The sequence below is a fragment of the Glycine soja genome, chromosome 2 (assembly GCF_004193775.1).
Source record: "Glycine soja cultivar W05 chromosome 2, ASM419377v2, whole genome shotgun sequence".
Lineage (NCBI taxonomy): Eukaryota > Viridiplantae > Streptophyta > Magnoliopsida > Fabales > Fabaceae > Glycine > Glycine soja.
Window position 1 is genome coordinate 49051702 of NC_041003.1, and position 13661 is coordinate 49065362.

General features: G+C 29.9%; 1 protein-coding gene across 1 annotated transcript; it reads right to left on the reverse strand.

Annotated features, from left to right (window-relative positions):
- Positions 1-4810: 4810 nt before the first annotated feature.
- LOC114402105 (septum-promoting GTP-binding protein 1-like) lies at positions 4811-7955 on the reverse strand. The gene is made up of 6 exons (XM_028364633.1): positions 7250-7955; positions 6758-6878; positions 6519-6615; positions 6374-6413; positions 5740-5823; positions 4811-5326 (listed from the first exon to the last, which is right to left on the reverse strand). Exons 1-6 carry the CDS (start codon positions 7589-7591, stop codon positions 5162-5164), a joined length of 849 nt encoding a protein of 282 aa, XP_028220434.1. The 5' UTR covers positions 7592-7955; the 3' UTR covers positions 4811-5161.
- Between the last annotated feature and the right edge of the window lie 5706 nt (positions 7956-13661).

Below are 13661 nucleotides of genomic sequence, written 5' to 3' on the forward strand. Positions count from 1 at the left end.
ATATTTATTAGTTTCTCTTAAAATAGTTCATGCATGTAAAACTAATTAATTATCTTAAAATGTTAATTATCCTACACTAGTTTACATTTATTAGTTTCTCTTTCTTCTTTTATTTGCTCTCACACTCTCTCTTTCTTCAATTAATACACAAAAAAATAAAGACATATTTTATATAAAAACTGATCATTCAAATAAGGAAACATAAAAAAAAAATGTTAAAGTAGGCTGAATTCAGTGAATTCATTAAAATATTGAAATACAAACAACAAATGTAAAGTAATTGATTGCAAATATATATTTATATGTTTCTTAAAATTTATTTCTAACCATGGAAACCATTGACCGTAAACAAAAAACCATGGAAACCATTGTGGGACTTGAGGAAATTAATTAATAGATATATACAATCTACAAAAAAGAAAAGCACAAATGAAGAAAAAAATCCCATATTAAAATTTTAAGCATTTTCACCAAAGGTTGCACCCATTGCCTTCATTTTTTCTTATACATGCATATTTCAATCCCACTGAAATATTTGAAGAAATTTCAGAAACCTAGCTAATAGTCCTCTCCTCCACAACTTAACTATCAATCACCATATCATATAGCTAGAGTCATGGCAAGCTCTGACCGCATCAGTTCATTGCCAATCCAATTGCTTATGACCATTGTTTCACTCCTTCCCTTCAAGGAATCTATGAGAGCTTCTATCATATCCAGCAAATGGTTGAAAGCATGCAAGTTGACAAAAAACATAAAGTTCAATGAACTCTTTTTTGTTCAACCAGATCAGCCTGCTTAAACAAGAGAAATCCTGAGAAGGGATTTGGTTGAATTCATTCACTTTTGGATTGACAACTACAAAGGAACTGTGATGGAGAAATTCTCTTTAAGGTTTTCAATGCCTGGAAATCATGATTCTGATATCATTGATCAATGCGTTAGTTTTGCCACAGAACATGGGATGAAGGAGTTGGAACTTGACTTTGCTGATCCAAACTAGAATGAAAATAATATTTATTATGGTGATTATGATGAGGCGCTGTTTGAATTGCCAGAACAGGTTTATCAGCACGGTAGCCTTTAGTCTTTGAAGCAATATTCATGTAGTTTTGTTGAGACTGAAGTGCTTAACAACTTTCATGAACTAAAAGAAGTTTCTTTGGGTTGGATTGAAGTGAGACTCAGTGCTATCAAGGCTTTGCTTTCCAACTATAACATGTTGGAGAGTTTGAGTTTTAAAAGGTGTTGGAACTTAGAGAAGTTTGACCTAGGCGAGGAACAACACACAGGTCTTAGAAAGCTTGTCTTGGATAAGTGTCGCTTGAATTTGATGTTTCCAAAGTGAATGCACCAAATCTAAAAAATTTCTAGTACTGTGGGTTAATTAATGAACTTTTTCATCACGGAAATTTATTCTCCCGTAATGGAAGAGGAAAATCTTAATTTCTCTCTAGAATATGGATTCGAAGGACTTGGACATCCTCTTTATAATACGGTGGGAAATGAAATCTATTTACTGCAAGAGTTTTGACTGTATGCAGTTTTGTGCTTCAGGTATACATTCTTCCTCACCTCACCTTTTCTCTCTTGAAATTAATTTCTTAATTATATTGTACATTGTCGTATATTATGATATAGTTTTAAAAAAATAACGTTAGACTCCAACTCTTTTGATCAATTGCTAGCTCCATTTCTTTTTTCATTGAATTGAAACTAATTTTTTACCCATGTGATACACAGATAAAGTTTTGTTGTGTAATTATATGATAATTTTATATTTTAATTTTTATTGAATTATTTGTTTTGAGATATAATAAGTAAAACATTAAAAAAATTAATTTAATAAAAATAAGATAACATATATGTGTTAATGTAAAAAATTAATGTTATTATTACAGACAGCCGTAAATTTCTAAAACACATATCTAATCCTTCACGCGGCTTAAACATATGATAAAAAAAGATAAAAAAAAAAAGAGTATTATATTACAAATATACATGTAATTAAAAATGTTTGTTAGTATGTAATTCTTTACTTGAATTATTCCTCCAATAAAAATCATCATTGGTCCTAAAAAAAATAAAAACCATCAACCCTAGTAAATCAATGATACTAATACTTTTCAAATCGAGTGAGATTGTAGAATAAGAAATAGAAATATTATTGTATGAAATTATTTGAAAAAAATGATGAAAACATAGATGAAATCAATAATAAAAAAAACACAAATGGTTGTATATGGAACGTGAGTTAAACTCATTTACAAAACACACACCAAACATAACCATACTCATCTAAATTGTAAGTAATATAACATTTTTTACAAACACAATTAAAATAGGAGAAAAAAAGAAGAAAATAACAGAAAATAAAACAAATAAGGAAATCTTTTAAAATCAAAATTTATCAGAAATTTATTACTTGTACCTAATATTATATTAAGGTTTAATATTTTATTAAGGTTTAAACAGAGTGTTAATGCAAGAGAAAGATGGAGGTTTAAACTGAGTGTCAAAATGATATGTTTATTGTGTCGATTAACCTTTTTTTTTATGTGATAAAGGTTATTTCTACCGGGCTTGAACTGCTAGGTTTTCAAAGTGACGACATGCTTGTGCAACATTTGATCATGAAGACGTACGGCTTTGCACAAGAACAAGTTCTTGGGAATCACATTCTTCCTCAAAAGTTGCCCAATGTTCCGAAAAAGATCCGTTTGTGAGTATCAATCACATACATTGAATTTGTTTCTCCTTTATATATACTATTAGGTTTTGAATTTGCTTTGCCTATATGTGTGGTTTTTTCTTTTGGAAAAAAAAAGGCTGGTAATTTTTGGTTGCATATATTGTACGTAGGATTATGAAGCCCCGTTTGTGTTTAATCGCACGCGATTCTGGAGTGACAACGTGTGAGTGAGTTTATGAAAGCTCCTGGGTTTAAGTCTGGAAGTGGTGGTGATTAATGGGTTCAGTGGAACTGAGAATCAACTTCTTGTGCTCATGTATTTCATTGCTAATGGAGATATGTTGAAAAGTATCAGTAAAAAACATGCTGAAGGATGATTTTGGTAGGACCATGGAACCTCAATTCTGTGAAAACACAGAATTTTTGTTGACAGTTCCAAGGGTTGCAAGAAACTTAGAGATATCAATCCATTAATAAATTAATAATACATTTGAGAGTATTGTGAATATGCGACTGGGTGGTGCTACAGTAAATGTTAGTGTTTAAATTTTACAACAAAGTTGATATAATGTTATAACATCTCTTTATTTTATCTTATCATTCATTTTTTGGATTTCGTAACTTTAATTACACGAGGGTATTGAGTTTGGTGGTTATTTGAAAATATGCAATTTCTTTTCTTAGGAATTGTCTATTGGGTTCGTATTGAATACTGGAGGAAGGCTAACTAAATGTGCTTTTGATTAATATATTTGCTTTGCACACTTCTTTTTCTTTTTAAAGATGAAAATAAATATAAAATAAATAAAAATTTTAAGTTCTTAAAAAAAATAGTATAAACAAGTTGAAGGATGGTTCTTGGAGGATAATGGAATCTGATTCCCAAGAAAACGCAACAGGTTTATTGACGGTTCCAGGGGCTTCAAGAAATTTGGAGATATCAATCTTTTAATAAATAATATTTGAGTAATAAATGATGTAATAAAAAAATTCTATAACAGATTCTAAAAATTAAGAAAAAAAAAAGAGAAGAATGAATAATATGAGATGAAATACATTTACGAATGAATTGTTGCATAAATAGCGCATAATCTTTGTTTTATTTTATTATGCTTAATTACTTGCTAACATGGCCTCTGTTTTCAGTCCAAAAAAAAAAATGACGGGCTCTGTTTTGTTGTTGTGTACATAGGAATTTAGTTTTCGGAATGGAAAAATGGGTAATATATAGATAAAAACTAAAAGTAGAAAAAAGGTATATAATTAAAATGAGGAGGTGTATTAAACAATTGCCTTAAGAAAGGCATCTAGGGTTTTTTCTTCACGAAAGGCATCTAGTTTTGAAACATTGGGCCGACGGCCCAAGACATTGGATTGTTGTTTTCTTTCTTCTTCTTTTTTTAATAAAGAAAATGACATTGTCAAATATGCAAAATGCTCAAACAAAACATAGTAGTTTGCCATAAAGATGACAAAAAGGAGCAAAGCTTATGTCGTTCTCTCTCACACACGCATCTTCCTATGTATTAAGATAATGCTACGATCATTTAAGCAAACACAACACCTCTTTATTGGTGATATTGTTTCTTTAATATATTTTTACAATATTTTTTATCATTCACTTTTTTTTATTTTACAATATTTTTTAACATTTATTCTCTCTTTTTTAACTTCTCTTCATCCCACAAGTGCTTGCTTAATTTCGTGTTGACTTCCACATAATTAGGCGTGGATGCCCATTATGAGTGAATATATTTAATAATTCTATTTTTATCCCATAAAAATATAACTATTTCTCTCTTAATACAAAATGAATGTAGAAAATTAGAAAGCATAAAACAGAGAGAATTTTACTATTTTACCTTGTTTAATTTTTGTATCACTCTTATTACTTACACCAGACACACAATGACACAAAACATGTCAAATTTTAAAAAATAAAAGCGTCTCAAACAAGAGAGACAGAGATTGAAACTTGTGAGGATAAATATTTTACTTTAAATGAAAAAATTATATATTAAATCTTTTTATCATTCTCACACATAAACTACAATTTCTAATAAATCTTGAACAATGATAAAAAGAAAATGTGTTAGAGAGTATATTTATAGCATTAGATTAGATGAATAAAAAAATATATCATACGAAAATTATATAGAAATAGAATTTCTCCTTTATCAGGGCAACATAGAAAATTATCAAGACCCCTGTGGGCTTTGACCTCAGCCACAACAGGGGTAAGCTTACCAGCGACAGAAAAACCGAGTCACAACGTCTCAGGTTCTCACTCTCTAAAGATGTATAGTCAAAATGGCCTATTGAGACATGGAAATTAGGTACCTAGGTGGTGAATGGTGATAGATCCCAGCCAATATGAAAAAGTTGACTTGTTTTCTTTCTTTGTCATTCTATTTTTTATTCTCTATCTTTTGTCCTTCTATATACATACGAATCAGTGTAAAGAACAATTTAGAAGTCAATTATGGGTTCTCCAACTCTCAAATTTCGTTCCACTGTCCATGGTAAGTTAAAGAGCTTGGCCATGATAAACTTGAAAATTTTGTTGACATTTATGTTGTGGGTTGCACTTGAAAAGAAAAGGGTTGCCTTCATCGCCCTTGCATATGCCCTTGCCTGTATTTATGCGCCGTACCAAGTTAATTAAATTTTGAAAAGCCAAGTAATGTGATAATTAAAAAAAAAAAGTAGTACTATTAACTTTATTTAAAGTTATAACCGTGAATTTCTGCCAAAAAAAGAAAGTAGTGAGACCTGTGAACACATCACTGATTCGACTTTAATCAACATGTAGGCCCCAAAGTTAATGCTAAACGCGGAAACATAGAACTTTCATAAATGACACACGCTGAGGTTCCAAATAAGACTCCTATTTATTAGAAGAATTATTCTTTGTTCCCGAGTCAATCAAGGATGAGTCAATAGGTGAAAATGACCAAGACAAGTAAAGCAGCCCCATGCATGTACTATGCTTACGATAAATTTAAGTTACCAAACCTAATTTGCAGCAATAATTAATATTCAGTTACCTGTGTTACAATTGTCCATTGCACATCTGGGGGAAGTCTAACAAAATCATCAAACTTGGTCCCTATTAGAATTGGAATTGCAGTCTGCAAATTGAACAAAATGTCATCAGAAATTTCACAAAAAAATATGTCAAAATCTTCAAAATATTGATATTATCAGCCTAAAACAGGATACTTGGTTATATTAACAAGCCATGATTTTGATACCTTGAACAAATAGCATAAGAAAACAAGTAAATAATCAGTTCCTTTCTCTGTCTAATGTTAATGAGAAATTAATGTCACTTTCCTGTCATAATAGTCAGTAAAGTCTCATTATTATCATAATGTGGTTACTCAATCCATTTGCACTACCACTTCAAAATTTCTCTCGTTTATTTTCATCAAAAGAGTTTCCGTGCCAAAAGCCTTTGGAAACTACACCATAATTTAAACATTATCATCATAATGTGGTTACTCAATCCATTTGCACTACCACTTCAAAATTTCTCTCGTTTATTTTCATCAAAAGAGTTTCCGTGCCAAAAGCCTTTGGAAACTACACCATAATTTAAACAGTGGCGTCACTTTGTGAAATAAAATCAATTCAAGTAATAGTACTATATAAGCCCTGCAAAATTAATTTTTATGGTACCTGATTCCACTTTCTTGCTTCACTATACCATCCAACAACACTGCACGAACATAACAAAGTACAAAAAAAAAGCAAATCATCGTTAACGTTTCCAAGAACCCTCCACCGAACTCATGACACACAGATAATAATATGTCTCAGCTACCTATTTAGTGTACAACGACTGGTGAGATCGAACATAATCAAAATCGCAACCGAATCTTTACAAGCCATGGGAATTTGATCCAGGGACCTTTTATCACCTACACACGCCACATAATATAATACTTTACCATCAATAAAATCATAAAAAACAAACCCAGAAAACTAATAAGAATAAAAACAAAAAAGCAAATGTAAAAGTACACAGAAAATTGTAAGAAAGGTAAGGTTTAAGCAAAGCACCTGCAACATCCCATATTCTAAATGAAATACGAGCTCCTTGAACAGACAAAGTTTTGTCCATTAGATTCAATCCTTCCATCTGTAAGCTCCTCTTTTCTTGCTCATTCCCCACATACTTGATCTGAAAATAGGAATTCACATAACCCAAGCTAGTTAGACCCTTTAAAATAAAAGATACTACACTCGACCAATATGAAGGAGAATCTAATCACAAACTTCCATAGTAAATTTGTTAATTTTCATGATAAATAAGCTTGAGAATTTTATAATAATAAAAAAAGAGTGCTGAGGGTATCCTCGTTGAGAGTCAGATATTAATCTCTGGAGACAAATATTCTCTTATATGCGTAGACCTGAAATCGAAGCCTAACTGCAAGCTTAAGATTTCTATTTATTTGCTAACCATGTAGATAATAATGTAAAAGTTTTAAAATTTCTAGTACAACCTTTGTTAAATTTTAAAAAAAATGGTAAAGTTAGAAACATGCTGACCACAAAAGTAGTTTTTCCAATATGGCAATCACCCAACAAGCTGATCTTGAGGTTCACCAAATCGGAATCGGAGTCATAGCCGCCAGTGGTGGTTGTAGCGGAAAAGAAGACGTCGTCAGCGTAGGACGGCGGCGAAGAAGAGGGGTCCCGGACGGGTAGTTTCCGGTACTGAGATGGCCTTCCGGCGACGGAGCAAACAAGAAGTCTGTTCCAAATGAAGCGGAAAAAGTGTCCAACGAAAGATACCCTTTTGAGGACACCCCACCGGACGTCGACCTTAACGATTTTCTGGCACAGCTGCGACATCTTCCTAGTGGTGTCGTGAATGATCTTCTTCGCCATCGAGCATGGTTTCTTTTCTCTTGCAGAATACTTTCATATAATCTTCTTCTTTGTTGTTGCGGTGTGTTTGTTCTATTAGTTTGGTTTCTCGGTCCCACCGTTTAATATAGGGGACAGTTGACCGGTATTTTTCATTTCGGTTTCCCAAACTCTGCGTAGGGATGGGTACTTTGGTAAATTTGCATTACCACCTTGGGGTGATAAGAGCAAATTGCAACACAACACAGAACATGTTTGAAAATTGGTTAAGAAAATTAAGTTTGAGAAAAAATAATTTTTTCATCGGATTAAGACACTTGTTTTTGTGTTTATTTTGTTTGCATCGGTTTGATTTCTTGGCGGCACCAATTCTTAGAAAATATGTGAAAGAAAGCTTTGAAATCAACGTACGTTTGGGGTGAAGAAACGGAAAATCAAAACACTATTAACCAATCATAACATGTTGTATTATTTATACAAAGATTTTATATTTATATAAAAAGTAAGAAAAAAGTATTTCATTAACACTCTTACATGTCAAAAGGTTCATGGCTGTATAAGAAATGGAACAAGAATGTTATGGGGTGTGGTATGAGAGAAGTATATGTATCTTTGTCAATTGTGATTTGTCATGATGCATTCGGCATCTTATGGGGTGTGGTGTTAGGGATAGGATAGGAATTGAAAAACCGAGTGCGATGAGGAGTTATCTGATGTGGAGAGGGCGCATGATGTGACCACTTGGCGTAATTTCTGTGCTTTAAAATAATAACATTCATGACTGAAAAAGTAGGAAATCATTTTATTTTGATATTTCTTTCTGATTATTATTAGCATTTTAGTATTAGTTTGAAATTGAATTGAAGACATGATGAGAATGATTACATGTATTAAAGGATTGAACCGTTTAGTGAATGGTGACTTCTTCTCAAAACAAGAAATAATAAAGATACTGCTCTTTTTAAGAGTTTCTAAATCAGAGGTCCATACTTATCATTCTAATCATATTTATCATTTTTAAAGAAAAATATATAAAATATAATTATATCTATAGTTTGAATTGAAATATTTTATAAGCTAAATATATTTGTTGAATATAAAGAATATTCCACCCCATTAGTATTTAATACATGTATTAATTTTAAAAAAACACAATATTCTAATTATTTGATTTGATATTAAAAGTATAAGTTAAAAATGTACCCAGAAAATTATGAATTAAAAAACAATTAATTTGAAAGAGTATTGATTTTTTTTTATAAAAGCATTATATATCATATATTTGAAAGTTTAATTTTATATTTTAGTATGAAATTATGAAAATATATACTGTTATTTAATAATAATAGTAAACTTAAAGATGCCTAATATTTAATAAACTATCTACTAAAATAAGTAAACATTTAATATTTAGCATGTTAAACACGCCTAATATTTAATAAAATACTATTAACCAAAATAAGCAAACATTTATTATTAGCATGTTAATAAAAACACACAAATATTTAGCATGTTAGACACGTCTAATATATTTGAAGTTAAACGCGCTTTTGAATTAGTTTTGCTAAAGTCAATTACAAATGATAATTGAGAAATTAATAAAAATAAAATAAAATGCTTAGATGAGTTGATTTCTAACTAATTTAAAAAGTGAATAATAGACCAGTTGATTAGATTGTAGATGTCTAGTATTTTAACTAATTTTCACATTAGGAAATGCAGTGGAGGCACAGATTACAGAATATAGTGGAAGTGGGTACAGTACACCATCAATTTGTTGGTCTGAATGCTGCTCTGATTGGTGGATCTGAATCTACTGATCACTCACACCATAAAAGTGAAAACTATTTGATAAAGGAAAAGCCTGCAACCTTCCTATCTTTTCCCTCACACCAAAATGTATCATTCAAATTTTAAATATAAAATAAAATAACGAACTACACATCAGATGTCGACATACTATGGGTGCCATGATTCTCTTTTAAAATATTACTTGCAGCTAATATTCACTCAAATTTATATTTTATAGATTTTTAGATAGCATCACTTAATTACACTCTGTTTTCTTTAAGAAATTAATTACACTCTGTTTGCGAAGTAAGAAATGGTGCAAGTTCCTGTAAAAAAGAAAAAGAAACGGAGTAAATAAAAATAGGATAGATTTTTTTATATTGTTTTGTCTAAGAGAAATACCAAGAAAATTGAAAACAAAAATATTATCAGATTTTTTAATTGAATAGAAAGAGAAGAAAAAGGAATACAAAAAAGAAAGCAAAGAGAAAAATTAGATTAAATATAAAAATACTATTTTATTCTTATATACAAATTCTCACATGTGAATATTAAATAGTTGTAGATCCAATTTGCAAGACATAATGGGTTGCATAATTAGCTCGGAATACAATACATTACAAGTTTTAGTGTGCATATAATGACTATAGCAGCACAAATAATAGATTATAGAGGCAATGGGACATACATAAATATTATCGGGATTATTGTAAATAAGAAGATTCTGCTGACTTCGTTTTTTCGCTATTTAATCACTGGTTTGGATATTTTTTTTTTCCTTATTATTTCATGTCAACCAAAAAATCTTATCTTTTAACTTTCACTCTATTTCTATTCACTTCTCAGTTTTGTACTCATTTCACTCTTAACAAAACGAGTGTTAGTTAGCAACCGTGATTTTTGCCTTCATAGATTTCTGTCTTTTGGTTATACTAAGGAGAAATATGAATAATAAAATAAAATAATGTAAAAAAGAAAAACAAAACATTAAAATGCCACTCTAGTTCAACGAGAGGAGAATTGAAACTGCCACGTGTAAGTTTTTGCACTTTATTTAAATTGGAAATTTATTTTCAGTATTTGAATGCGTCTTTGGTATCGGTTCTAGGAAGTTTACATTGATTTGATTTCGGCAACTAGATAGCAAACCTTGGTACGAGATAAGTTTGTGGAAACCAATTTCACTTTCTCCTCACGTTTTTCCTGAAAGATAATGAACACCGCATCAGATCTAAAACCTATTTAATTTATTGTGGAATCTTGGTAATTCCAAATGTTGCCCTAAATGAACCTATATCCATGACTGACCTTGCATACACTTTAATTAGGGATGCTACGTACCCTTTTTTAAGGTGGTCCATCTATAAAAGTCTAGACTCCATAGCAAGGTATCTAGCTAAAGTTTTATTGATTAATTAAACCCACCAACCTATCTATCTGTAATATATTTTATATGTTTTTTTAATAAGATTTTATTTTGTTAGTTACATAGATCATGGGGTTTGGATAATGTAATGAAATGAACGAAAAGGTTCTCACCAAACTGATATTAGTATATATGTAACCACTGCTAATTTTTTATTAACTAATCCACTAACTTACACGTAACTACGAACATTATCGTTGATAATTAAGTATGCTAATGGTTTACTAAATTGAAATCGGGATCAACTAACTACAATTAGGTTTACTATAGTTTGCGTTGGATGTTGATGCCTAGAATACCAACACACGTGTTGACAAACAGAAAGAAAGTGAAAAACACACGACTTGGAATTATGCTTAATTTCAAGACGTGTAATCGGTGTAATTGAGAGATGGGTTCCTTTGAAAATTGATTTTTGTGTTTATTTGATCGTGGAAGTTTGGTAAAGTTTCGAAGTGGGTTTTGCAAAGTTGGGATGCTTGTCTTCGTAGCTAAAATTCAGTAATGCGTGTAGTGCGTGAAATACTTTCGGTGGGTTTGCATATCATCTTTATATAAATTGGAAATCTTGCACAGTCCACACTTCATTTGTAGAGAAGAATATCAAAAGACACACTTAATAAAATGTTTTTTTTTTAATATAAGCACTCAAATAATCAACTAAAGAACCACAATAATGTAATTTATTTAATTTTCAAACAATTGTTTTTCTTTCCAAATTAAGCTTGTTTTTAAATAGTTTTTTTTATAAAAAAAAAAGCAAATATATATTAATAGAAGCACCAGAGATGCCAAAATCCTGAGTACAATGTGCTCGCATGCTAACAAGAAATAATAAAAGAAATAATAAGTATTGGTTGTTTCTACATTTATTTTATTTTTTAATAAAATACAGTAGGCTAAAGACCAGCATGTGCATGTCAAGACTTTATTTCTTATACAATCTCCTGAAAGGATATCTCCTCTACTTATTCAATATAATTTATTATATCTTGTAATAGACATGTTTCACAATTATCATGGAAGAAAAGAAAAACTCAACTTTCTTTTAATGACAAATAAACTCGATTGAGTGTCAATATCTGAAAAACTATCGTCCCCAAAGGGATTTTTGTGCTTGAAAGTTTAAAAGAGACTTTTTCTTCCATTAGTAGTCCACAATATGTTTTGAGAAAAAATCTTAATAAGTAGGTTTTTATCTAATTTGGTAACTAGTTATGTTTAACAAAAATAGTTGATAAATTAATTGAAAGTTATAAAATATATGCTTTTAGGTTGAATTTAATTTGATCTCTTATTATTTTCTATTTACAGATCAAATATTTTATTAAAAACTAAAAATAAATTGAATTAATAGTATAGAAAATAAAATAAGTAATATAGCATCAAAGGAGGCTATATATGATAATTTTTTTATTAAAATATTAATGATAAAAATGAAAGAATTTTTTTAAATTATATTTTTTTTTGTGGAATAAAGGGGCTAAAACTCCATGTTAAATTATATGCTACAAGTTACGCTATTTTAAGTAGAAAACGAAAAATAAAACGTTAGAAGTAAATGAGATTAATTTATTTATCAAACAATTACTTTAGCCAAATAAATTCATAAAGTAATTAAATAAGTTACTAGATAACTAAAATAGTTTACCAAACTCACTGAGTGATATTTGGTAGTTAATGAAAGCTTAAATAAGATTAATGTGGAAAGGGAATAATATACTTTATCGAATTCATGCATGAGAGTAACTTTATGGAGAATAGAACCTAAGAACAAAACTTTAGGGAAAACGGAATAAAGCAAAACCTCATTATTTATTTATTTAATTTAAAGGTTGTCTATAACCTAATTAAAATGACAAAATCTTACCAATTTTTCCCAGAACTTTTCAATTCATTCACATGTTTTCTCTAAATTTGGCGTTAGCCATTAATTCTCCCACTAGTTTTTGGCTTTGGTCTCGTCACCACCAATAAATAAAAACGGTTTGAGATTCCTGCCTATTATTTCAATATAAACCCAAAATGAACAACGCAATTAGGAATTGAAAAAAAAAAAAACACTTCTCTTAGATAGAATTCAATCACTAATCCTAATATCATGTACAAGCCTGGCGTACATACAAACATGAGCAAACACATGACACAAATAAACCTACGTTTTTATTATTGTTAATTTGTTATGAATCAAGAAAAATCTTAAACAAAATTGTTCTCATATTTTAACTAGCTGAGAAAATGCTTTCTGACTTCTTTTCTAATTTAAATAAATAAAAAGATGTTAGTTGTTCATCACTCCTTACACACATTTACTAATGTGTAAATATTAAGGTTTTATTTGGATAAACTTATTTATAAGTACTTATAAGAAGAAAAAGATAAAGTAAATTTTTGCACTTAATTTATAGAAGTTTTTTTTTTCATTTAATTTCTATAAAAGTTATGGTGCATAAGTTGATCTTAGATTATAGAGAAATTGAATGTATTTTACCTTTTTATTACACTCTTTCTAACAGAATTTTTTATTATTAGTTGAAATTGGTAGGAATCACAAAATTGCTTCGGTTTCACTTTATTTAAAGAAATTTTTTAATTAATCAATAAAAATATGTATGAGAAAAAGTGTGTTAGATAATATGGTTTCATGTTTATTATTATTTGATGGTCAGAAGAAAGGTGTTAGGATCAATTGATAGTTCATCAACTGTTAGTTAGCTTTAAGCCTTCAACTGAATAATATAGTTAGTTAAAGTGGTTGTACAGATAGCTCACAAATTGGGCCTTGAACATAAAATCCAAAAATGTGATCCGTGAGACAGGCCCAGTTTGATTCATGGGACCTTGGACGATGATGTTTCAAGAGGATCTTTTTGT